Source organism: Montipora foliosa, chromosome 9 (assembly GCF_036669935.1).
Source record: "Montipora foliosa isolate CH-2021 chromosome 9, ASM3666993v2, whole genome shotgun sequence".
Taxonomy (NCBI): Eukaryota; Metazoa; Cnidaria; class Anthozoa; order Scleractinia; family Acroporidae; genus Montipora; species Montipora foliosa.
In genome coordinates, this window is record NC_090877.1 from 43,162,863 (window position 1) to 43,187,628 (window position 24,766).

A 24,766-nucleotide genomic window follows, 5' to 3' on the forward strand; every position below is an offset into this window, starting at 1 on the left:
GTGGCACCAGTTTGTTGGAGACGCAGGAACTAAGATACCAAACTCCTGTGTGCCTACACAGCGTTGCGGCACGCATGCGCCAGGGTGGATGCAGGGAGAGCATCCCAAGAAGGAAGATGGCGTTGTCAACAGAAAAGTCTGTTTCCACTGGAGCCGTAATTGCTGTCGGTGGAGTGTCGTGATCAAAGTGCGAAATTGCGGTGGGCATTATGTGTATAAGCTGGAGAAACCGCCAGTTTGCTACCTTCGCTACTGTGGTGACAAAGGACACAGTAAGTAGCTGAAATGAATAGATGAAATGCTTCAATGGTGACTCGAGTGGCTGCTATGCAGGAGTCGCACGTACGACGAGTTCGGATGCTTTATGACTGAGCTATAGGAGGCGTGTGCTACAACAGAGGAACACCAGAACACCCGGAACTCCCGGAACACCGGAACATCACAGAACACCCAAACAAAAAAAAAAGAAGAAATTATTACTTTTTTGTTCGTCGTTATTATTTTGGATGTTGCGTGACGTTCCGGTGTTGCGTGATGTTGCATGGTTCCGGGGTGTTTAAACTTTAGCAAATGCTGCAATAGGAGACTCGTGGGAGTTGGGCCATTAAACTAGGTTCAGGAAAGAATCCATCACCCAAGTATAAGATTTGCTCAAATTGGCCCAGTCCCCTTGGGCGTCAGAAAAATGTCTATCTTTTAAACAAAGTTTTGCGGGAAAAAAAAAACAGGAGACCAAATCGGCTAACTCACAATCTGGTTTCCAGAGTCCTCGGTTTTTTTGGTCAGCGGGTGAGCGCCCGGAGAGACTCTGGGTATAATGGACTCCATTTTCCCAGAAAAGGTGGGTTCCGGTCTTATTGCGCATGCTTGAGTTTAAACTGAAACAGTAAACAGTAGAAATGGCGGGTTGAGAGTGTTCGAGAAACAAACATTTTAGCCTTTCACACCATAAAAGAAACTGGAGAAATGATCATTGGCTTGCTGTAAGAGCGAGTGAAGATGAAACTTCTGACGCTTTCGGTAAGTGTATTTTTAGTGTTTCGGCGTGCATCGTGCAGAATAACATCGTGCTAGCAACACGATCGACAAATGTTTGTGGAAACGACACCAATGTCCTCTTCTACTACAATTTTATGTTTCCGTAATTCTGAATGGCTTCGACAAGACCTTCTTCCACGGATTTCTCCCCAAAGAAACTGATGTAATATTTTTCCATGGTACTTTTGCAACAGCAACGGTAATCAGTTTTTAGCAGCGTGGGAAAATTCCCGTGCTGTATTAAACATAATTCAAACCCCGTCGTTTTATTGTTTTTATGATTTATATATTTCTGAGGTAGAAAAAACAAACAGCACTGAAACTAGTTTTAGATTTTGAATCTCCCTCCGAATTCTGGGCTTTCCGAATTACTTTACTTACCGACTTCCTGTTGAACTGCCATTGTTATGCAAGCGACCAATCAAAATAATAGTTCAAGTCCATTATCCCAGAGTCTCTCCGGGCGCTCACCCGCTGACCAGAAAACCCGAGGACTCTGTCTGGGAATGTATACGAGATTGCTAACTCAATGTTGTACCCGATTCAAAGCCTTGTTTCAGGTATTTCCGTATCATTTAAATGTGAATGCTACATTATAATTCAAATACAATACACAAAGAATCTTAACTCCCGGGGATTTGAATTGAGTACAACATTGAATTAGCCGATTTAGTAGTCTGTTGATTATTTTCCCGCAAAAGTTTTAAAATAGTCACTTTTCTGACGCTGATGGGGACAAACCTGATACCAGATTCTTACTTTTGGGCAATGGACTCTTGGTTCAGGCAAGAGTGAATTAGATAAAAGTGTTGAGCTATCACTTTGTGGTCTTGCCACAGCACAGTCACAAATGGATTTATTTTTAAATACACTTTGCGTGCGAAACAAACAAAGGGCCGCCAATTTTAACCAATCAGAAGAAGCTATGTCACGCGTGAATGCTTCTGCCATGCTTTTTCAGGAACATGACAACTGATTTTCGCGAACGGGTATTCTAAAACTAGACACATTTGTGACTGTGCTGGAGACCCCACCCGTGCCATGACAACACTCTTATCTAATTCACTCTTGGTTCAGGTGACAAGTGTCCCGTTCAGGAGACAATGTTCAAAACAGTCATTCATTTCTATAATTTGCTAGTTTGTCTGCTTGTTACCACCCTGCCAGCAGAGTCTTTCTTAACTCGAAGGAGAAAGAAATGACTCTGCAGAAATCGTGTTTTAAAAGTCTTTATCGAGTATGCGCAAGCCGTTGTTTGGAGACAGTAGGGACTTTAAGCAAGTACGACGACGACAGCGACGAGAAGGTTGTCTAAAAATATTATTTATCGTTACTGTAATAATTTTGCGATTACCCCAAGTTGCTCGGCTTGGAAAGTGTGAGTACACATTCCGAGAATTGCTGGTTTTCACTCACGTGATCAACAGCCATGTTTTTCAACGAAAACAAAAGGAAGTGTTTGCATAATAATAGAGTTAAATTTCCGGACGATTTGGTCGGGGCACCAACATGGCTGCCTTTTCTTTGTTTAGGGCACCAACATGGCGGTCGTGACGTCATGTGAAAACCGAGAATAAAGTTGGTGACAACGGTGTGGATATTTCGAGAGAATATTGAAAATTTATCGTCAGGTGCTCTCGTCCTCCACATGACCTCAAATTTGATCATTTCACGCGGTTGTCAAGACGAGAACGGCGAAGAAATGAAGCAAAATGTAAAACGTGCGGAGGCGGTGTGGGAGGCGCGGTGGCCTCATGGTCAGTGTGCTCGACTCCGGATCGAATGGTCCGGGTTCGGGTCCTGGACGGGGACATTGTGTTGTGTTCTTGGGCAAGACACTTTACTCTCACGGTGCCTCTCACCACCCAGGTGTATAAATGGGTACCGGCGAAAATGCTGGGGCTAACCCTGCGATTTACTGGCATCCCATCCAAGGGGGGAGTAGAAATACTCCTAGTCGCTTCATGCTACAGAAACCGGAGATAAGTGCCGGCCTGGTGGGCCTTTTAGGCTCGTAGCGGACTTGCGTTACGTTTCCTTCGGTGTGTACCCAAACTTTGGTTTCCTTTCAAAGGAAAGGATTTCGTTGGTTCAGCGCGAATCGAATAAGATTAAACTTGGTTTAAAGTCGTTTTGCAGGGTTCGTACGCGTCTTGAAAACCCTTGAAAACCCTTGAATTTTGAGAGTGCATTTTCAAGGCCTTGAAAATCCTTGAAAATCTCTGCTCTTCATTCCTGGTCCTTGAAAGTCCTTGAATTTTTTTCTGACCCGCATTTTTAATTTTTGAAAACTTCAGTGAAAATAATCAGCCACTCAAGTCATGTCATACAAACGCGACGAGCTGTGGGGTCGAGAATGGTTACCAGTGCCTTTGCATTATTTTCACGCATGTACGCTACGGGAAATGAGGAAGAATTGCACTGTCAGACCATTTCTATGGGTAAATTCATCGACATAAATAAAAAAGAGGTCCTTGAAATTTCAAAATTTGGCCCTTGAAAGTCCTTGAAAAGTCCTTGAATTTTTGGTTTAAAAAAGTGTGCGAACCCTGTTTTGTGAAACACAAAAAAAAACTTTAAAACTCTAATCAATTAGGTCATAATTAATTGTTTCACTATTATTGCCATCATTATCGACATCGTCATCATCATCATCGTCGTTATCGTCGTCGTCGCCATCATCATCATCATCATCGTCGTCGTCATCGTCATCGTCGTTATCGTCATCGTTATCGTCGTCGTCGTCATCATTATCATCGTCGTCGTCATCATCATCATCATCACGATTCTCCGCATCTATGACTGTTTAATTTCAACCCTTTTTTTCTTTGCAAGACGTCTGTGAGCCCAAGAATCCATGTAGAAATGGCGGAACTTGCAAACCACAGGGAAGTGGTTACTATTGTCGATGTAGACCGGGATATCAGGGAAAGAACTGCGACAAAGGTACGTGTGTACATTTGACAGCATATGCTGTGACTCCCCCCTCCCCCCCCCCCCCCACTCCCTGCCTATCCTGAGAAGTAGATGGAGTCTTTTTAATACCCCGTCAATAGGTCTGCGCTTTGCTTGAAGAACGCTTCTTTACCTTTACATATTGTCTGTTTGTGTAGTTTTTTTAATTTCACAATTAGTCCATGACCACGCTTTGGATATGCGACGGTAAATAGCCAACGAGGCACCTAGTGCCGAGTTGGCTATAACCTGTCTCATAGGCGACAAACGCGAATGGAATAATTGCTTATTTTTCCTATTCTGAACGCTTGGACACTTGGAAGTTGGAAGTTAAAATGAGCTACGACCGAACAGGTTTCTTTGATTTTCGGTAAAAAAAAAAAAATTTTAGACTGAGGTTTGCCGTTTTCCGTTTTCCGTAAACGCGACTCTAAATCTCTTTATTGGTCATTAAAGCCAGGGCCCGCGGAGAGGGAAAATCTGCCACTTTTTTTTCTACGGTGTTGTTTTCTCTTAAACCCTCCCCCCCTCCCCTCCCTTCACTCTTCCTTGATCCTTGTCAAAACCTACCCCCACCCACCCACCCCCCCCTTCCCCACGACTTTCAAACGTACTCCGCGACTCCTGGAACCCGTTGAATTTTGGGCGTGCTCGTTTTTATCGCACAGGTCCCTGCTGTTGGAAAGAGGACAGCAAAGAAATCCACCAAAATGTAAAACGCACTACTGAGTACAGCCATTGTTTTTCTCTTAGTTAAACTTATCGCATGTTGTCTTTTCTTAATTTAAGACATAAATGAATGTGCTGTCAACAATCCGTGTAGAAATGGTGGCACTTGCATCAACGCGGTGGGAAGTTACCGATGCCGGTGTAGTGCAAAGTTCACGGGGAGGAATTGTGAGATAGGTACATAAATCGAGGATTTATGTCTTTTGGTATCAGTGTGTTAGACTGAGCAAAGTGAATTTCTCATTAAAGGTTCTAGGCAGGGGGCAATTAGCATGATTTCTGGCTGTATTAAGATTTCCGTAGTCCAACTCGTTGACCGCATGCTGCCAGAGATAAACTACCCCACTGAGAAGTCGATTCCCTACTCTTGGGGCTCTTAAATGGTCAAACCAATGCTGACCGGTGCTCCCCAACCCTAACTACATTCTCCGGCGTTTTACAGTATCGTTTTCAAGCATCCGTTTTGGCCACTCCGCACTGGAAACGAGAGTCATCCGTAAAGTCATGAGAGGTGACTCTACATGTGTTGTGATTGTTGCGAAGAAAACACTTCTTAGACGTCACCCATTGTTACTGAAACTGTAGCCCCATTTGCTTCCGAAACAGAGGGTTCATGACTTCTTTTAAAATCCGAAACAAAGGCAACATTTGCATAAGAATAGGGATGACTTAGAGACAAGAGCACTTGGCAGCCGTATCTTTGTTTGAGGCCACCAAAATGACCGCTCTGGACTCGTGTGAAACTGAAAATACAGGAGAATGTTGCTTTTGAGCCTGTGAATACCAGGTACGGCAATTTGTCGTGCGTTAGTTTACTTGTGCGTGTATTAGGTGGTCTGTAGCATTATAAATTATCTCATTTTGATTTATTTAGATGTTAACGAGTGCAATCTTCACAAACCGTGTAAAAATGGAGCCACGTGCGTAAACAATGTTGGTGGTTACAGCTGTCGATGTCCTGCAAATTATAAAGGAAGACATTGCGATGAAGGTTGGATAATTAAAACGTATGGTGACAGTTAAAAATGATAACAAATCAAACTTTGGAGAGGGACTGAAACACTTGAACTTAGCGGCAAACCAAGTTTAGTTGTGCGCAGCAATAGAGAAAATGGTACTTTGACCTCATGGACAATCTTCGTTTTGCTGCCACATTGACGGAATTGTGCAATCATACCTAATTTCCTCTCATCCCAAATCACTGTGCAAGATCTCTTTATGGTTAACCAAATATGCCTTTTAGCCACAGGAAGTTCTTTTGGAAGCCCTACACAAGTTAGATTTGTCCCAAAAAGTTGTAGTAGTATGGGCCACTTCGGAAAATACCATAAGACTCTTTGTTTGTCCCCTCAAATTTTGAATAAAGCATTGTTTGGGACCATTGTAAGTCCCAAGAGGAACTGGAAACAATGCTAATGCAAGAATTGGGGGGTACAAACAAAGACTATTATGGTATTTTCCGAAGTGGCTTATTCTGTCCCTGAGTATGCCCCACCTTCACCTCTCTTTTTGGTGAGGAGTCATTTGACGTCATCTGACGTCATTTGAAATTATAAATTCAATTATGAATTCACTTGTAATTGTAATTTAACACGCACGTACACGAGCCGCCCGTACCTTTTTGGTCATCATTAGTTGTGGTTACACTAGCGCTTTTACCCACGGGTAAATAGGGTTTGTCCACGGGCAAGGACTTTTTTATGTGCAACCCCTTTCCCTAGACCGAAACTGCAATAGGGTTATTTTCATGGATACATCAAAAAGAACAAAAGAACTTCCCATGATAGTTCCAGAACTGAAAAATACGGTTTATCTGCTCCCTGAGGTGGCTTGGCTAATCATAAAGCAGAACGTAGCTAATGAACGAAGATTCCTAATTATATCAATTACACCCTATTATTTTACCCTGCGAGTCTTTTACTGTGTAACCGCATCCCTAAGGGTAACATGAAACCTGAACTGAACCAAACCCAAGCCATTTACCCTCCTTGTGGTCCCAAACCCAAGGTGTGTGTAACCACAGCTATTATGGGCGTCAGCATTGACATTTTGGTGATTAAACGTCATCATTTTCGTTTACTAACAATACAGTGAATACTTGAGTAAATTTATATTTCTCTGTGCCCTCAAGGTATTCATAAAGTACCTAAAAACAGCATTGACGTCAACTCTAATTCAAAGGTGTTAGCCAAATGATCCCCTTGTGTCTTTGTGGCAGATGTGAACGAATGCTTGCCGATCAATCCGTGCAAGAATGGCGGTGTTTGTAAGAATACCAGAGGAAGCTATCAGTGCACCTGTGTTGGGCGTTGGTTCACAGGAAAGCTCTGCGATCAAGGTAAGTTAGTGAAGTATTTTTACTGTTCCTAACACCTTCCTATCAGGCTAGTTTCGATGCTCTAGCTTGAAACATTAAACCACGTTCCTGTGACAAACGTTGAACATACTGTTCGGGCTGAAATATCAAATGCATGGTAGCATATTCGAAGGGGCTGTGTCATTTAACTCGCTATGCATCTTAAGGTTAACCTAGAATTACTGTTATTTTTAAACAACACAACTCAAAGGTTCTGGACAAAAATTTGACTGTCGAGCATACATAATTTAAGCTGTAAGCTACAGAGAACGTTTCCCTTTTTGAATCGGCAGTGTGGTCCAGTGGTTAGAGCGCTTGCCTCGAGATCCGGGGATCCGCTCTGACCACTCGTTGAATTTAATCTTTGTAGTTTCTGGTTCAACTTCTCTGCCGCACTTGTAAATAGCCACCTGCTTTGCCTCCGGCAAGTATGTATGTTATTCTTGTTCAATTTTGCCCATCCCGGCTTCCTTTTGTATTTGTTGTTTTATTCAAAGGTTCCTTCCATGTTTAAAGTAGTTACTTTTATTTTTCGCTTGATTTGGCTGGCAATTCTCAGTCGCTTAATTAAGATAAAATTCATGACACAGCCCCTTTAAGAGAAAGTAATTTTTAAACCCAGTGAATGAATGAAATGATCAATTTTTATTGACACTGTCATGTTGGGTATACTTGAGTTGTCATTTCAGTGCAGCAAATGAAGTGTGGTATTCTACGAGTCTCTTCTAGCTCAGTTCATGTCTGCCTCCTCTTCACCGAAAGCGAGTCTAAGTACGACGTTTTTGTGATTCCCCATGAATGAAAACTAATCTTCAAGAGAGAAACTTCGCACTTAGACTCCCTTTGAAGACGAGGCAGACATAAACTCGGAAATGGCCTGTTAGTATTGTAAGCTAGTTGCTTGGCAACGGTTGAAAGGACAACTCTATTGAAAATCAGAATCGTTCGCAGGATTAGAAGCCACGAACCCCGTAGCATCGGTCGGATGCACTACCAGGTGGTTTACCTAGATTCTCCCGCTGCGCACCGATAGCTCAGTTGGTTGAGTACCGGGCTGCCATCCGGGAGGTCGTGAGTTCGACTCCGTGATCAAATATGGACTGATAGCTTCTGCCAGAGGCGCCTTTACAAGCTGACGTCCGATGTCACCCATAAGACTTTGCGATATGTGCGGTATATAAAACTTAACCCATGACAATAACTGTTTTTGTAATGACTTCTAGTTTTGTAACTGTTATTTCAAATAGTTAATACTTTGATTCTTTAACAGCACCAGTCGAATGCTCTAGCTACACTACACTCAATACTGCTGATCGTGCATCGAAACCAAGAAACAACATATTGAAGTGTGACCGCAACGACCTTTCCTCCGTCCCCAAGTGGTATCGTTTCTCAGGGGCCGCTGGCACCAAAATACCCACATCACCAGTGCCAATCAATCACTGCGGTACGCATGCGCCTGGTTGGATGAATGGTCAACATCCCAGCAAGAATGATGGCCCTGTCTCGCGAAAAGTTTGTTTTCATTGGAGCAACAACGTTTGTCGGTGGAATATTCAGATAACTGTTCGCAGTTGTGGTTCCTTCTTTGTGTACAAACTGCCACGAACAAATTACTGTTCGCTTCGTTATTGTGGGGATAACGGCTATAGTAAGTTTAATTTTCTGTCATTAAATTTTTCGACTGTATTAACCGGTTTGTAAGGGATTATATGGTGACCCCAGTAGGCCGATTTTAAATATCATTAAATGGTGAGGCGAAAATATTACCACACACTGCGAGGAAACTGCTGAGCTAACTGCCTCACGAGGTTCTGTGATCATCTCTTTCCTTCACGTGTGCTTTCCGCGGGATTAAGGCGAAGCTGGTTGCAGAGAAAAATATGATTTGTCGTTAAATTTCGAGCAAACGTATTCGAATTCACACGATACATATCTATCCTTTCAACAGACAAGTGTATGGTTAAAAACTCTTGTCAGAACAGTGGGACGTGCCAACCCGACGGCAATGGTTACAAGTGTAAATGCTCTCCTGGATTTACAGGAAATAACTGCGAACAAGGTAAAACAAATTTATTGTAGAATGAGATGTTACGTTGGCGGAAATAAAATGGCAAACATCAGAATCAATTGCGTGAAATATTTTAAAAGAAAACACCTTGAAGCGTGTTAGACCAATCAACCTAGACTTATGCACATTTCACACCTAGATATTTGCTTATATACTTGCCGCTCATATCATATTGTATTAATTTCTTTACAATTGATAGCAGAGTGCTTAAGAAAGGACGGACGACTGCATTTGACATTTTTGTAACTTAGTTATATCCGTTGTCGTCCTGACAGCGACGCAAAATGACCAACTTTGAGGTGACGAGGAGGAAGCGAGTACCTGACGATAAATTTTCAAATGTCTCTGCCAAAGATCCACCACACCTTTTATAATAATCTTATTCCTGAAATGTTGATTTTACACTTTTCACTCCAAACAAGTTGAAGTAATTGCGAAATTATTGCAATGACATGGAATAATATATTGAGACAATTCTCGTAGCTGTGATCCTTGCCTTGCTTCAGCTCCCAAGTCAAAATGAGTAAAACGGAAATTATGGTGCAACTATTAACGGGGATCGTGATGTAATTTGCCCTTGAGAAGGATGGTGTGCAGGTTTCCTGGAAACGGCTAAAGCAAAAGAAATCGGAGAGCTTTGAAGGTTTTTTTTGAATTGTCAAATGAATGCGTTTTAGCGGTAACAATGAAGTGTTGTTGGTTCGTCGAATTCCCCTTAAAAATAGATTCTATATAACGTGAGGAACGCAAGGCAGCGCTTATGCAAAGGCCAAGTATAGTATTTAACTGCTGGGTGGATCCAAAAATATTGGAAGAAATTCAGAGACGCCATCTATAGCGAGTGATTAAAAATAATAACCCCTTTCTGTGTTTGTGGTAGATGTGAACGAATGTTTGCCGACTAATCCTTGCAAGAATGGCGGTGTTTGTAAGAATATCAAAGGAAGCTATCAGTGCACCTGTAATGGGCGATTTTATGGTGGCAAGAATTGCGATCAAGGTAAATCTCAACTAACGTCAAATAAGATCAGGACACTATTCAACGAAAGGCTGCTTTTTACTATAGAGACTTGCAACTAGTATACACAGGCGCATTAATTAACTTGTCTTTCTTGACAATTTTTTTAATTGTGACAAATGGTTTTAAACACCTCGGAGTTTGGAGGAACATGTGGAAACATTTATCCAGTCATGTAACACCTTTTTGCTGACGACGATAAAGGCACGTGGCGCACGAATGCTTTTCCTCTAACTTTAACTCTGGTTTTCAATTATGATCTACAATCAGGATACAAAGACGAATTAACTTGTTTTTAATTAGCTTTTTGTGACCTAATAAATGGTTTTAGGTCCGTTTCAAACGTCGAACTTGACGTGTGCCAAATCTAATGCAAATGAGCGAAAAGTATAGATTGTTCTCATTTGCATTAGATTAGGCACCTTTCAAGTATCATGTTTTGTAAATCCGAAATGTGCGAAGCACGAGAACAATAGAACCTTAGGGCAGCCAATGACAAACAAATTACCAAAGGCAAAAAATTGTATGCATGCTGTTAGTCTCGAATCGCGCCTGTGTTTTCTTAGAACTTCCAAATGGCTTATCCTTTTAACCCGTCAATGTTGTTTCTTTCTTCTCGTCAACTGTTCTTTCAATTACGTTAATTCTTTAACAGCACCAGTCGAATGCTCTAGCTACACCACACTCAATACTGCTGATCGTGCATCGAAACCAAGTAACAACATATTCAAGTGTGACCGCAACGACCTTTCCGCCGTCCCCAAGTGGTATCGTTTCTCAGGGGCCGCTGGCACCAAAATGCCCACATCTTCAGTGCCAATCAATCACTGTGGTACGCGTGCGCCTGGTTGGATGAATGGTCAACACCCCAGCAAGAATGATGGCCCTGTCTCGCGAAAAGTTTGTTTTCATTGGAGCAACAATGTTTGTCGCTGGAGTATTCAGATAACTGTTCGCAGTTGTGGTTCCTTCTTTGTGTACAAACTGCCACGAACAAATTACTGTTCGCTTCGTTATTGTGGGGATAACGGCTATAGTAAGTTAAATTGTCTGTCATTAAAGTTTTTGACTGTAATTCCCAGTTTGTTAGGGATTATGCGGTGACCCCAGTAGACTGAATGTCATTGAATGGTCAAGCGAGAATTTCACCAAAATCGTACCACACACGCGACGAAGCGGCTGAGCTAACTTCATCACGAGGTTCTTTGATCAGTTCTTTCCTCCACGTGTTCTGCGGGATTAAAGCGAAGCTGGTTGCAGGGAAAAATATGATTTATCGTTTTCGATCCAACGCATTCGATTTCACACGATACATATCTATCCTTTCAACAGACAAGTGTATGGTTAAAAACCCTTGTCAGAACAGTGGGACGTGCCAACCCGACGGCAATGGTTACAAGTGTAAATGCTCTCCTGGATTTACAGGAAATAACTGTGAACAAGGTAAATATTTTTGATTGTAGAATGAGATGTTTTTTTTGGTGGAAATAAAATGGTAAACACCAGAATCGATTGCCTGAGGTATTTTAAAAGAACACCTTAAAGTATGTTAGACCAATCAACCTTGACTTATACGCACATTTCACATCTACATTTTTGCGTATATACGTGCCGCTCATATTGTATTAATTTCTTTACAATTGGTAGCAGAGTGCTTACGAGCCGTTGTCGTCCTGACAACGACGCAAAATGACCAACTTTGAGGTGACGAGGAGGAAGCGAGTACCCGATGATCAATTTTCACATGTCTCTCCAAAGATCCACACCTTTTATATTAATCTTATTCCTGGAATGTTGATTTCACCCTTTTCACTCCAAACAAGTTGGAGTAATTGCGAAATTATTGCAATGACGTGAAATAATATATTGAGGCACTTCTCCTCGCTGTGGTCGTTGCCTTGCTTCAGCTCGCAATTCAAAATGAGTAAAACGGAAATTATGGTGCAACTGTTAACGGGGATCGTGATGTAATTTGCCCTTGAGAAAGATGATGTGCAGGTTTCTTGGATACGGCTAAAGCAAAAGAAACCGGAGAGCTATGAAGGTTTTTTTTGAATTGTCAAATGAATGCGTTTTAGCGGTAACAATGAAGTGTTGTTGGTTCGTCGAATTCCCCTTAAAAATAGATTCTATATAACGTGAGGAACGCAAGGTAGCGCTTATGCAAAGGCCAAGTATAGTATTTAACTGCTGGGTGGATCCAAAAATATTGGAAGAAATTCAGAGACGCTATCTATAGCGAGTGATTAAAAATAATAACCCCTTTCTGTGTTTGTGGTAGATGTGAACGAATGTTTGCCGATTAATCCTTGCAAGAATGGCGGTGTTTGTAAGAATACCAAAGGAAGCTATCAGTGCACCTGTAATGGGCGATTTTATGGTGGCAAGAATTGCGATCAAGGTAAATCTCAACTAACGTCAAATAAGATCAGGACACTATTCAACGAAAGGCTGCTTTTTACTATAGAGACTTGCAACTAGTATACACAGGCGCATTAATTAACTTGTGTTTCTTGACAATTTTTTTAATTGTGACAAATGGTTTTAAACACCTCGGAGTTTGGAGGAACATGTGGAAACATTTATCCAGTCATGTAACACCTTTTTGCTGACGACTATAAAGGCACGTGGCGCACGAATGCTTTTCCTCTAACTTTAACTCTGGTTTTCAATTATGATCTACAATCAGGATACAAAGACGAATTAACTTGTTTTTAATTAGCTTTTTGTGACCTAATAGAAGGTTTTAGGTCCGTTTCAAACGTCGAACTTGACGTGTGCCAAATCTAATGCAAATGAGCGAAAAGTATAGATTGTTCTCATTTGCATTAGATTAGGCACCTTTCAAGTATCATGTTTTGTAAATCCGAAATGTGCGAAGCACGAGAACAATAGAACCTTGGGGCAGCCAATGACAAACAAATTACCAAAGGCAAAAGATTGTATGCATGCTGTTAGTCTCGAATCGCGCCTGTGTTTTCTTAGAACTTCCAAATGGCTTATCCTTTTAACCCGTCAGTGTTGTTTCTTTCTTCTCGTCAACTGTTCTTTCAATTACGTTAATTCTTTAACAGCACCAGTCGAATGCTCTAGCTACACTACACTCAATACTGCTGATCGTGCATCGAAACCAAGTAACAACATATTCAAGTGTGACCGCAACGACCTTTCCGCCGTCCCCAAGTGGTATCGTTTCTCAGGGGCCGCTGGCACCAAAATGCCCACATCTTCAGTGCCAATCAATCACTGTGGTACGCGTGCGCCTGGTTGGATGAATGGTCAACACCCCAGCAAGAATGATGGCCCTGTCTCGCGAAAAGTTTGTTTTCACTGGAGCAACAATGTTTGTCGCTGGAGTATTCAGATAACTGTTCGCAGTTGTGGTTCCTTCTTTGTGTACAAACTGCCACGAACAAATTACTGTTCGCTTCGTTATTGTGGAGATAACGGTTATAGTAAGTTGAATTGTCTGTCATTAAAGTTGTTGACTGTAATTCCCAGTTTGTTAGGGATGATGCGGTGACCCCAGTAGACTGAATGTCATTGAATGGTCAAGCGAGAATTTCACCAAAATCGTACCACACACGCGACGAAGCGGCTGAGCTAACTTCATCACGAGGTTCTTTGATCAGTTCTTTCCTCCACGTGTTCTGCGGGATTAAAGCGAAGCTGGTTGCAGGGAAAAAATATGATTTATCGTTTTCCATCCAACGCATTCGATTTCACACGATACATATCTATCCTTTCAACAGACAAGTGTATGGTTAAAAACCCTTGTCAGAACAGTGGGACGTGCCAACCCGACGGCAATGGTTACAAGTGTAAATGCTCTCCTGGATTTACAGGAAATAACTGTGAACAAGGTAAATATTTTTGATTGTAGAATGAGAAGTTTTTTTTTGGTGGAAATAAAATGGTAAACATCAGAATCGATTGCCTGAGGTATTTTAAAAGAACACCTTAAAGTATGTTAGACCAATCAACGTTGACTTACGCACATTTCACATCTACATTTTTGCGTATATACCTGCCGCTCATATTGTATTAATTTCTTTACAATTGATAGCAGAGTGCTTAAGAGCCGTTGTCGTCCTGACAACGACGCAAAATGACCAACTTTGAGGTGACGAGGAGGAAGCGAGTACCTGACGATCAAATTTTCACATGTCTCTCCGAAGATCCACACCTTTTATATTAATATTATTCCTGGAATGTTGATTTCACCCTTTTCACTCCAAAGAAGTTGCAGTAATTGCGAAATTATTGCAATGACGTGAAATACTATATTGAGACAGTTCTCCTAGCTGTGGTCGTTGCCTTGCTTCAGCTCCCAGTTCAAAATGAGTAAAACGGAAATTATGGTGCAACTATTAACGGGGATCGTGATGTAATTTGCCCTTGAGAAAGATGATGTGCAGGTTTCTTGGAAACGGCTAAAGCAAAAGAAATCGGAGAGCTCTGAAGGTTTTTTTTTGAATTGTCAAATGAATGCGTTTTAGCGGTAACAATGAAGTGTTGTTGGTTCGTCGAATTCCCCTTAAAAATAGATTCTATATAACGCGAGGAACGCAAAGTAGCGCTTATGCAAAGGCCAAGTATAGTATTTAACTGCTGGATGGATCCAAAAATATTGGAAGAAATTCAGAGACGCTATCTATAGCGAGTGATTAAAAATAATAACCCCTTTCTGTGTTTGTGGTAGATGTGAACGAATGTTTGCCGATTAATCCTTGCAAGAATGGCGGTGTTTGTAAGAATACCAAAGGAAGCTATCAGTGCACCTGTAATGGGCGATTTTATGGTGGCAAGAATTGCGATCAAGGTAAATCTCAACTAACGTCAAATAAGATCAGGACACTATTCAACGAAAGGCTGCCTTTTACTATAGAGACTTGCAACTAGTATACACAGGCGCATTAATTAACTGTGTTTCTTGACAATTTTTTTAATTGTGACAAATGGTTTTAAACACTTCGGAGTTTGGAGGAACATGTGGAAACATTTATCCAGTCATATAACACCTTTTTGCTGACGACGATAAAGGCACGTGGCGCACGAATGCTTTTCCTCTAACTTTAACTCTGGTTTTCAATTATGATCTACAATCAGGATACAAAGACGAATTAACTTGTTTTTAGTTAACTTTTTGTGACCTAATAGAAGGTTTTAGGCCCGTTTTAAACGTCGAACTTGACGTGTGCCAAATCTAATGCAAATAAGCAAAAACAATAGATTGTTCTCATTTGCATTAGATTAGGCACCTTTCAAGTATCATGTTTTGTAAATCCGAAATGTGCGAAGCACGAGAACAATAGAACCTTAGGGCACCCAATGACAAACAAATTACCAAAGGCAAAAAATTGTATGCATGCTGTTAGTCTCGAATCGCGCCTGTGTTTTCTAAGAACTTCCAAATGGCTTATCCTTTTAACCCGTCAATGTTGTTTTTTTCTTCTCGTCAACTGTTCTTTCAATTACGTTAATTCTTTAACAGCACCAGTCGAATGCTCTAGCTACACTACACTCAATACTGCTGATCGTGCATCGAAACCAAGTAACAACATATTCAAGTGTGACCGCAACGACCTTTCCGCCGTCCCCAAGTGGTATCGTTTCTCAGGGGCCGCTGGCACCAAAATGCCCACATCATCAGTGCCAATCAATCACTGTGGTACGCGTGCGCCTGGTTGGATGAATGGTCAACACCCCAGCAAGAATGATGGCCCTGTCTCGCGAAAAGTTTGTTTTCATTGGAGCAACAACGTTTGTCGGTGGAATATTCAGATAACTGTTCGCAGTTGTGGTTCCTTCTTTGTGTACAAACTGCCACGAACAAATTACTGTTCGCTTCGTTATTGTGGGGATAACGGCTATAGTAAGTTTAATTTTCTGTCATTAAATTTTTCGACTGTATTAACCGGTTTGTAAGGGATTATATGGTGACCCCAGTAGACCGATTTTAAATATCATTATATGGTGAGGCGAAAATATTACCACACACTGCTAGGAAACTGCTGAGCTAACTGCGTCACGAGGTTCTTTGATCATCTCTTTCCTCCACGTGTGCTTTCCGCGGGATTAAGGCGAAGCTGGTTGCAGAGAAAAATATGATTTGTCCTTAAATTTCGAGTAAACGTATTCGAATTCACACGATACATATCTATATATCCTTTCAACAGACAAGTGTATGGTTAAAAACCCTTGTCAGAACAGTGGGACGTGCCAACCCGACGGCAATGGTTACAAGTGTAAATGCTCTCCTGGATTTACAGGAAATAACTGTGAACAAGGTAAATATTTTTGATTGTAGAATGAGATGTTTTTTTTGGTGGAAATAAAATGGTAAACATCAGAATCGATTGCCTGAGGTATTTTAAAAGAACACCTTAAAGTATGTTAGACCAATCAACCTTGACTCACGCACATTTCACATCTACATTTTTGCGTATATACCTGCCGCTCATATTGTATTAATTTCTTTACAATTGATAGCAGATTGCTTAAGAGCCGTTGTCGTCCTGACAACGACGCAAAATGACCAACTTTGAGGTGACGAGGAGGAAGCGAGTACCTGACGATCAATTTTCACATGTCTCTCCGAAGATCCACACCTTTTATATTAATCTTATTCCTGGAATGTTGATTTCACCCTTTTGACTCCAAACAAGTTGGAGTAATTGCGAAATTATTGCAATGACGTGAAATAATATTTTTAGACAGTTCTCTTAGCTGTGGTTGTCGCGTTGCTTCAGCTCCCAATTCAAACTAAGTAAAACGGAAATTATGGTGCAACTATAAACGGTGATCATGATGTAATTTGTTCGTGAGAAACATGATGTGTATATTTCTTGGAAACGGCTGAAGCAAAAGAAATCGCAGAGGTTTGAAGGCTTTTTTTAAAAATTGTTTTAGCGTTAACAATGACTTGTTTTTGGTTCGTCCAATTCTCCTTAAAAAGAGATTCTATGTAACGTGAGGAACTTAAGGTAGCGTTTATGCAAAGGCCAAGTATAGTATTTAACTGCTGGGTGGATCCAAAAATATTGTAAGAAATTCAGAGAGGCTATCTATAGCGAGTGATGATTAACCTTTTTGTTGTGTTTATAATTGGCCACCTCGGAAAATACCATAATACTCTTTGTTTGTCCCCACAAATTTTGCCTAAGCATTGTTTTTGTTTTCTCTTGGGACCATTGTAAGTCCCAAGAGAAACTGGAAACAATGCTTATGCAAAATTTTAAGGAGACAAACAATGAGTATTATGGTATTTTCCGAAGTGGCTTATCACCCCTTTCTGTGTTTGTGGTAGATGTGAACGAATGCTTGCCCATTAATCCTTGCAAGAATGGCGGTGTCTGTAAGAATACCAAAGGAAGCTATCAGTGCACCTGTGTTGGGCGATTTTATGGTGGCAAGAATTGCGATCAAGGTAATCTCAACTACGTCAAATAAGATCAGGAGACTATTCAACGAAGGGCTTCTTTTCACTACAGACTTGCAACCAGCATATACAGGGGCATTAACTTGTCTTAAATGGTTTTAAACGCCCCGAACTTTGGTGGAACATGTGGAAACTTTTATCCAATCATATGACATCGCTTTGCTGAGGACAATAAATTCACGTGGCGCACGATTGCTTTTTCTCTAACTTTAATTCTGGTTTTCACAATCAGACGAATGAGACGAATTAACTTGTTTTTACTTAGCTTTTTTGACTTTTTTGTGTCCTAATAGAAGGTTTTAATGATCAAAACGCTTCGAAATTTGCGTTTGTTGTTGACGCTTTATTTAGAAACATTCATCCAATCAACTGACTTTGTTTTGCTGACGACGATGAAAGCACTTGCCGCATGTGCCGCAAGGTTGTTTTTTCTACTTTTTCTGACTCATAGGTCTCTAACGAAAAAACTTAAACTCGCATTTTTTTGTTCTATTCTGGTGGCCACGATCGCAATATAAGAATATTCGTAATAGGAAATATATCTGTTTTCAAGTATCATGTTTTGTAAATCGGAAATGTGCGAAGCACGAGAGCAATGGAACCTTTGGGTAGACAATGACAAACGAACCATCGAAGACAGAAAATTGTATGCCTGCCCTAGTCCCTAATCGCGCATGTGTTTTCTTAGAACTTCCAACTGGCTTATACTTTTAACCCGTCAATGTTGTTTCCCTCTTGTCGTCAACTGTTCTTTCAATTACGTTAATTCTTTAACAGCACCAGTCGAATGCTCTAGCTACACTACACTCAATACTGCTGATCGTGCATCGAAACCAAGTAACAACATATTCAAGTGTGACCGCAACGACCTTTCCGCCGTCCCCAAGTGGTATCGTTTCTCAGGGGCCGCTGGCACCAAAATGCCCACATCTTCAGTGCCAATCAATCACTGTGGTACGCGTGCGCCTGGTTGGATGAATGGTCAACACCCCAGCAAGAATGATGGCCCTGTCTCGCGAAAAGTTTGTTTTCATTGGAGCAACAATGTTTGTCGCTGGAGTATTCAGATAACTGTTCGCAGTTGTGGTTCCTTCTTTGTGTACAAACTGCCACGAACAAATTACTGTTCGCTTCGTTATTGTGGGGATAACGGTTATAGTAAGTTGAATTGTCTGTCATTAAAGTTTATGACTGTAATTCCCAGTTTGTTGGGGATTATGCGGTGACCCCAGTAGACTGAATGTCATTGAATGGTCAAGCGAGAATTTCACCAAAATCGTACCACACACGCGACGAAGCGGCTGAGCTAACTTCATCACGAGGTTCTTTGATCAGTTCTTTCCTCCCCGTGTTCTGCGGGATTAAAGCGAAGCTGGTTGCAGGGAAAAATATGATTTATCGTTTTCGATCCAACGCATTCGATTTCACACGATACATATCTATCCTTTCAACAGACAAGTGTATGGTTAAAAACCCTTGTCAGAACAGTGGGACATGCCAAACCGACGGCAATGGTTACAAGTGTAAATGCTTTCCTGGATTTACAGGAAATAACTGTGAACAAAGTAAATATTTTCGATTGAAGAATGAGAAGTTTTTTTTTGGTGGAAATAAAATGGTAAACATCAGAATCGATTGCCTGAGGTATTTTAAAAGAACACCTTAAAGTATGTTAGACCAATCAACGTTGACTTACGCACATTTCACATCTACATTTTTGCGTATATACCTGCTGCACATATTGTATTAATTTCTTTACAATTGATAGCAGAGTGCTTAAGAGCCGTTGTCGTTCTGACAACGACGCAAAATGACCAACTTTGAGGTGACGAGGAGGAAGCGAGTACCTGACGATCAATTTTCACATGTCTCTCCAAAGATCCACACCTTTTATATTAATCTTATTGCTGGAATGTTGATTTCACCCTTTTCACTCCAAAGAAGTTGGAGTAATTGCGAAATTATTGCAATGACGTGAAATAATATATTGAGACAGTTCTCCTAGCTGTGGTCGTTGCCTTGCTTCAGCTCCCAATTCAAAATGAGTAAAACGGAAATTATGGTGCAACTGTTAACGGGGATCGTGATGTAATTTGCCCTTGAGAAAGATGACGTGCAGGTTTCTTGGAAACGGCTAAAGCAAAAGAAATCGGAGAGCTTTGAAGGTTTTTTTTTGAATTGTCAAATGAATGCGTTTTAGCGGTAACAATGAAGTGTTGTTGGTTCGTCGAATTCCCCTTAAAAATAGATTCTATATAACGTGAGGAACGCAAGGTAGCGCTTATGCAAAGGCCAAGTATAGTATTTAACTGCTGGATGGATCCAAAAATATTGGAAGAAATTCAGAGACGCTATCTATAGCGAGTGATTAAAAATAATAACCCCTTTCTGTGTTTGTGGTAGATGTGAACGAATGTTTGCCGATTAATCCTTGCAAGAATGGCGGTGTTTGTAAGAATACCAAAGGAAGCTATCAGTGCACCTGTGTTGGGCGATTTTATGGTGGCAAGAATTGCGATCAAGGTAACCTCACTTACGTCAAATAAGATCAGGACATTAACGGAAGACCGTTTTTCAATCCAGACTTGCGACCAGGATATACAGGCGCATTAAGTTGTCTTTTCTTTTTTTAGTATTTTGACAAATGGTTTTAAACCCCTCGAACGTTGGTGGAACATGCGGAAACTTTTATCCAATCATATAACATCGTTTTTTTGAGGACAATAAATTCACTGGCGCACGATTGCTTTTTCTCTAACTTTAATTCTGGTTTTCACTTAAGATCTACAATCAGACGAATGAGACGAATTAACTTGTTTTTAATTAGCTTTTTATGACCTTTTTGTGTCCTAATAGAAGGTTTTAATGATCAAAGCGCCTCGAAATTTTCGTTTGTTGTTGACTGTTTATTCAGAAACATTCATCCTATCAGGTGACTTTGTTTTGCTGATGACTGTGACAGCACGCGCCACACGTATCGCACGATTTTTTGTGACGTCATGGGTCTCTAAAGAAAAAAAAGTTTAAACTCTCATTTTTTCGTTCTATCCTGGTGGCCGCGATCAGTCCTTCAGTAGTGGCCGCGATTGCAACATAATAGGAAAGATATCTGTTTTCAAGTATCATTTTTTCTTAATCCGAAATGTGCGAAGCACGGGTACAACAGAACCCTTTGTTTAGGTAGCCAATAAGAAACGAATAACCAAAGGCAGAAAATTGTATGCATGCTTTTAGTCCCTAATCGCGCATTTGTTTTCTAAAAAACTCCCACACGGCTTCTGCTTTTAACCCATCAATGTTTTTTGCCTCTTCTCGTCAACTGTTCTTTCAATTACGTTAATTCTTTAACAGCACCAGTCGAATGCTCTAGCTACACCACACTCAATACTGCTGATCGTGCATCGAAACCAAGTAACAACATATTCAAGTGTGATCGCAACGACCTTTCCTCTGTCCCCAAGTGGTATCGTTTCTCAGGGGCCGCTGGCACCAAAATACCCACATCACCAGTGCCAATCAATCACTGTGGTACGCGTGCGCCTGGTTGGATGAATGGTCAACACCCCAGCAAGAATGATGGCCCTGTCTCGCGAAAAGTTTGTTTTCACTGGAGCAACAATGTTTGTCGCTGGAGTATTCAGATAACTGTTCGCAGTTGTGGTTCCTTCTTTGTGTACAAACTGCCACGAACAAATTACTGTTCACTTCGTTATTGTGGGGATAACGGCCATAGTAAGTTGCATTGGCTTTCACTGAATTTGTCGACTGACCAGTTTGTAAGGGATTAATTGGTAGCCCCAGTATACCGATTCTAAAACGTCATTGAATGGTGACCGTTTTTGCGGGCGAGAAAAGGGCCCTATTCCTTGTGTAATTAGGACTTGCGATTTTACTGGATTACACCTGGCCTGGCTCTCCAGATTCTCACAATGGTCGCTTTCGATGAGGAATTTTCCTCACGAGTCAAAAACTATAATCTGACCAAAATCTTCCTGCACACAAGCTAACTGCCTCGGGACGTGCTTTGCGCAGGTGTTTCCTCCACGTCTGCGACGGGCTTAAAGCCAAGCTGGTTGAACCCAAATATATGATTTGTACTTAAAATTTTGGCCACTGCATTCGAATCCACACAATACATAATTACCCCTTTAACAGACACATGCATGGCTAAAAACCCTTGTCAGAACGGTGGGACCTGCGAACCCAACGGCAATGGTTACAAGTGTAAATGCACTCCTGGATTTAAGGGCAATAACTGTGAACAAGGTAACTATTTTTCGATCGTAGAATGAGATGTTAAGTTGGCCAAGGTAAAAACGTAACAACAAAGTCTATTGGGTGGAATACTTTAAAGGCACACCTTAGAGAATATAAGAGCAGTGGACCTTTGGGAGCACTTGAGCGTACCAAAAAAATGCCGAGAAAATTTTGGGTTTCTAATTTTCGGAATGCTTTTAACCCGAAAGAAAAGACCAAAAACTGATACCCAGAAATATCAGTAACTGTAGGGCTCAGTTTATTTTCACAAAATTAAGTATGGAAGATTTATTCACACGTCCTTGTTGGATAGGAAATGATCATAGCCAACTCGGGCTTCACGCCTCGTTGGCTATCTATCATCTCGTATCCAACGCGCGCTCGTGGAATAATTGTTTATTCGTAAACTTTCGACCTCGGATACTGCTTTTGTAGCTTTCTGATTGGTTCACCTAATCTCGGTTATCAGCTCATGCAGTCATATACCGTATGACTTGATATGGAAACTGATTGGGTGAAGTGTTGTCAAGCTGGAACTGATTGGCTTAAATTTCCAAGTGTCCAAGCGTTTAGAATTTAATTTAGTTTGGAACGCGTTCATCTCATATCAAATACGCGCTCATGGAATGATTGTTAAATAGACCGGTGTTCTGTTCTGGAGTTGGTGAAATGTAAATTTGCAGCAATGCAAAGAAATAGCATTAAATCTATTATTTTCCAATTGCTTTCACTTTCTTTTTCCGTAGACGTGGATGAGTGCGCAACTGTAAAGCCCTGCAAGAACGGTGGCCAATGTCGTAACACAAGGGGAGGGTATACATGCGTATGCACTTCGGGTTTTTTCGGCAAAAACTGCGAACAGAGTAAGAATAACGATACTTTTTGTTACACAAAATGATTTTTTTGCGAACACTTGGTTTTCAAACACTGTTGGAACATTTATGCATGATATTCTCTACGAAATGTCCAAAACAATGCGAGTGCGGTGCTCTACAAACTGAGCTTTGAAGCCACTCAGTTGGCGGCAGGTCAATTTGTTAGGCTCATGTGTTTCCCGTGGAAGGACTCGATGAAAACAAGTGTATGTATTTGAAGCTAAGTGCGGGTTATAGACGGAAGTTAGAAGTGATCCTCGCACTTCACTCGACAATTTAGAAAAAATTATTACCATTTGTCATTTTTATTATCAGAGAACCACACTCTTCAGTATGGTCCTGCTGAATTTAGAATTTTGTTGTTACTTCAGTATTTAAGATATATTATCCTTGTCGATAAGAGTACAGACAACACTGAACCACTTTCGATTTTTTTTTTTTTTACCACAATATTCAACGCCAAAGAAAGTTTTTATTTCAGAGCATGACTAAAATCATAACTCAAAGAAAGAGCAAGCGTTGTCTATAACTTTCTCGCAATATGATTGGTTTATTTTCCAAAATGAGCGTTCCTGATTGGCTATTACATTGCGTCACGAATTGACGCAAGCATGACGCGAGCAGCGTTGTGTAGACTTTTATCGACAACGGCAAATTAGCCAATCAGATTGCGAGATTACAAGCAATTGTGGTAAACTGCTAATAACACGGATTTAAGATAAGTCTTGATGCATCCATTTGTTGCAGTTTTCGTTCCGCCAGAATGCAAATCTTATGAGGTGATTAGCGACAAGACTCGTTCAAAGGACTTCAGTGGTGGGCGTGCATACTGTGATCGGGATGATCTTCGTACAGCTGGCAAGTGGCACCGCTTCATGGGGGATGCTGGCACGGCAATGCCCACATCTTGTGTGCCGACCAAACGTTGTGGTACGCATGCGCCTGGCTGGCTGCAAAATGGTCACCCTTCAGTAGAACAGGGTGCTGTGACACGGAAGGTGTGTTTCCATTGGTCGAACAACTGCTGTAAATGGAGTGTTAACATAAAGATCAGAAATTGCGGCGACTTTTACGTTTATCAATTGCCAAAGACTCGTCTCTGTCATCTTCGTTATTGCGCAGAGAAACAAGGTAAAGTCTCTCCAATATCCACCTCTTTTTAATAATAACAACAACAACAATAATAATAATAATAATAATAATAATAATAATAATCGTAAATGGTTTGAACGCAGGAGTCATATCATAATTTAGTAAAGTACGATCGTGACATTGACATTGAGATGACATTGACTTACGTTTCGACAACCTGAGCGGAAGTCATCTGTTCTCTTGACTCTGAAGATGACTTCCGCTCAGGTTGTCGAAACGTCAGTCAATGTCATCTCAAACAGTCCTTCTCAGGACTACACTCACCCGAACGATCGTACTTTACTAAATAGTAATAATAATCTGCTTTTTCAGCGCCCTCTTGAATTACGTCATGCGTGCATTGATACGTCACATGCGCAAATGACAATCGCGCACATAATGATTGTTTGTCCTTATAAGATTGTTTCTTTCCCTACCTTTGTCCTTTGCTTTTCAAAGCGACTGTCGAACGCACTTCAGTACTCCGAGATTTCTTCTAGTTACGTGTAAGGTTATAGCGAACGCAAATCTCTATCAATTGATGAGGCTACAATTCAACTTATAGAAGGTCAAATCAAATCAAATGTTGACTTTGGATGAGTGGGGGAAGCCGGAGTATCCGGAGAAAATCTCCTCGGAGCAGAGTGGACTGAGAACCAACAAACGCAACCCACATATGGCCTCGAGTCCGGGAATTAATCCTTGGCCAACGTACTCTCACAACTGCAGATCTGAAACTTTTCGGTTGTATTTTGGCAAGCATAAATTTCATTTTATCTTCAAACCGAGGCGGTTTCGAGGATTTAGCTTGTTCTTTTCTGTCCTATAAATCTGTCGAAAGAACAGCTTTCTGAAGTAAGCGGAAATGTAGTAGTTTCACGATTGGCATCTTGCG

The 24,766-nt window shown here is 41.1% G+C and overlaps 1 protein-coding gene across 1 annotated transcript in view; it reads left to right on the forward strand.

The window, feature by feature from the left end:
• The window catches only part of LOC137970653 (uncharacterized), a 72,656-nt gene that overhangs the window by 36,922 nt on the left and 10,968 nt on the right, over positions 1-24,766 (forward strand). The window contains exons 18-40 of the mRNA XM_068817178.1: positions 1-272; positions 3,874-3,984; positions 4,783-4,899; positions 5,597-5,713; positions 6,941-7,060; positions 8,349-8,729; positions 9,030-9,140; positions 10,030-10,149; positions 10,823-11,203; positions 11,500-11,610; positions 12,449-12,568; positions 13,242-13,622; positions 13,920-14,030; positions 14,870-14,989; positions 15,662-16,042; positions 16,347-16,457; positions 17,477-17,596; positions 18,386-18,766; positions 19,063-19,173; positions 20,012-20,131; positions 20,960-21,340; positions 22,612-22,728; positions 23,488-23,871. The exon at positions 1-272 is cut by the window's left edge and continues 112 nt beyond it. Coding sequence (XP_068673279.1) covers positions 1-272; positions 3,874-3,984; positions 4,783-4,899; positions 5,597-5,713; positions 6,941-7,060; positions 8,349-8,729; positions 9,030-9,140; positions 10,030-10,149; positions 10,823-11,203; positions 11,500-11,610; positions 12,449-12,568; positions 13,242-13,622; positions 13,920-14,030; positions 14,870-14,989; positions 15,662-16,042; positions 16,347-16,457; positions 17,477-17,596; positions 18,386-18,766; positions 19,063-19,173; positions 20,012-20,131; positions 20,960-21,340; positions 22,612-22,728; positions 23,488-23,871 — 4,679 coding nt within the window. The remainder of the gene's footprint in view (positions 273-3,873; positions 3,985-4,782; positions 4,900-5,596; positions 5,714-6,940; positions 7,061-8,348; positions 8,730-9,029; positions 9,141-10,029; positions 10,150-10,822; positions 11,204-11,499; positions 11,611-12,448; positions 12,569-13,241; positions 13,623-13,919; positions 14,031-14,869; positions 14,990-15,661; positions 16,043-16,346; positions 16,458-17,476; positions 17,597-18,385; positions 18,767-19,062; positions 19,174-20,011; positions 20,132-20,959; positions 21,341-22,611; positions 22,729-23,487; positions 23,872-24,766) is intronic.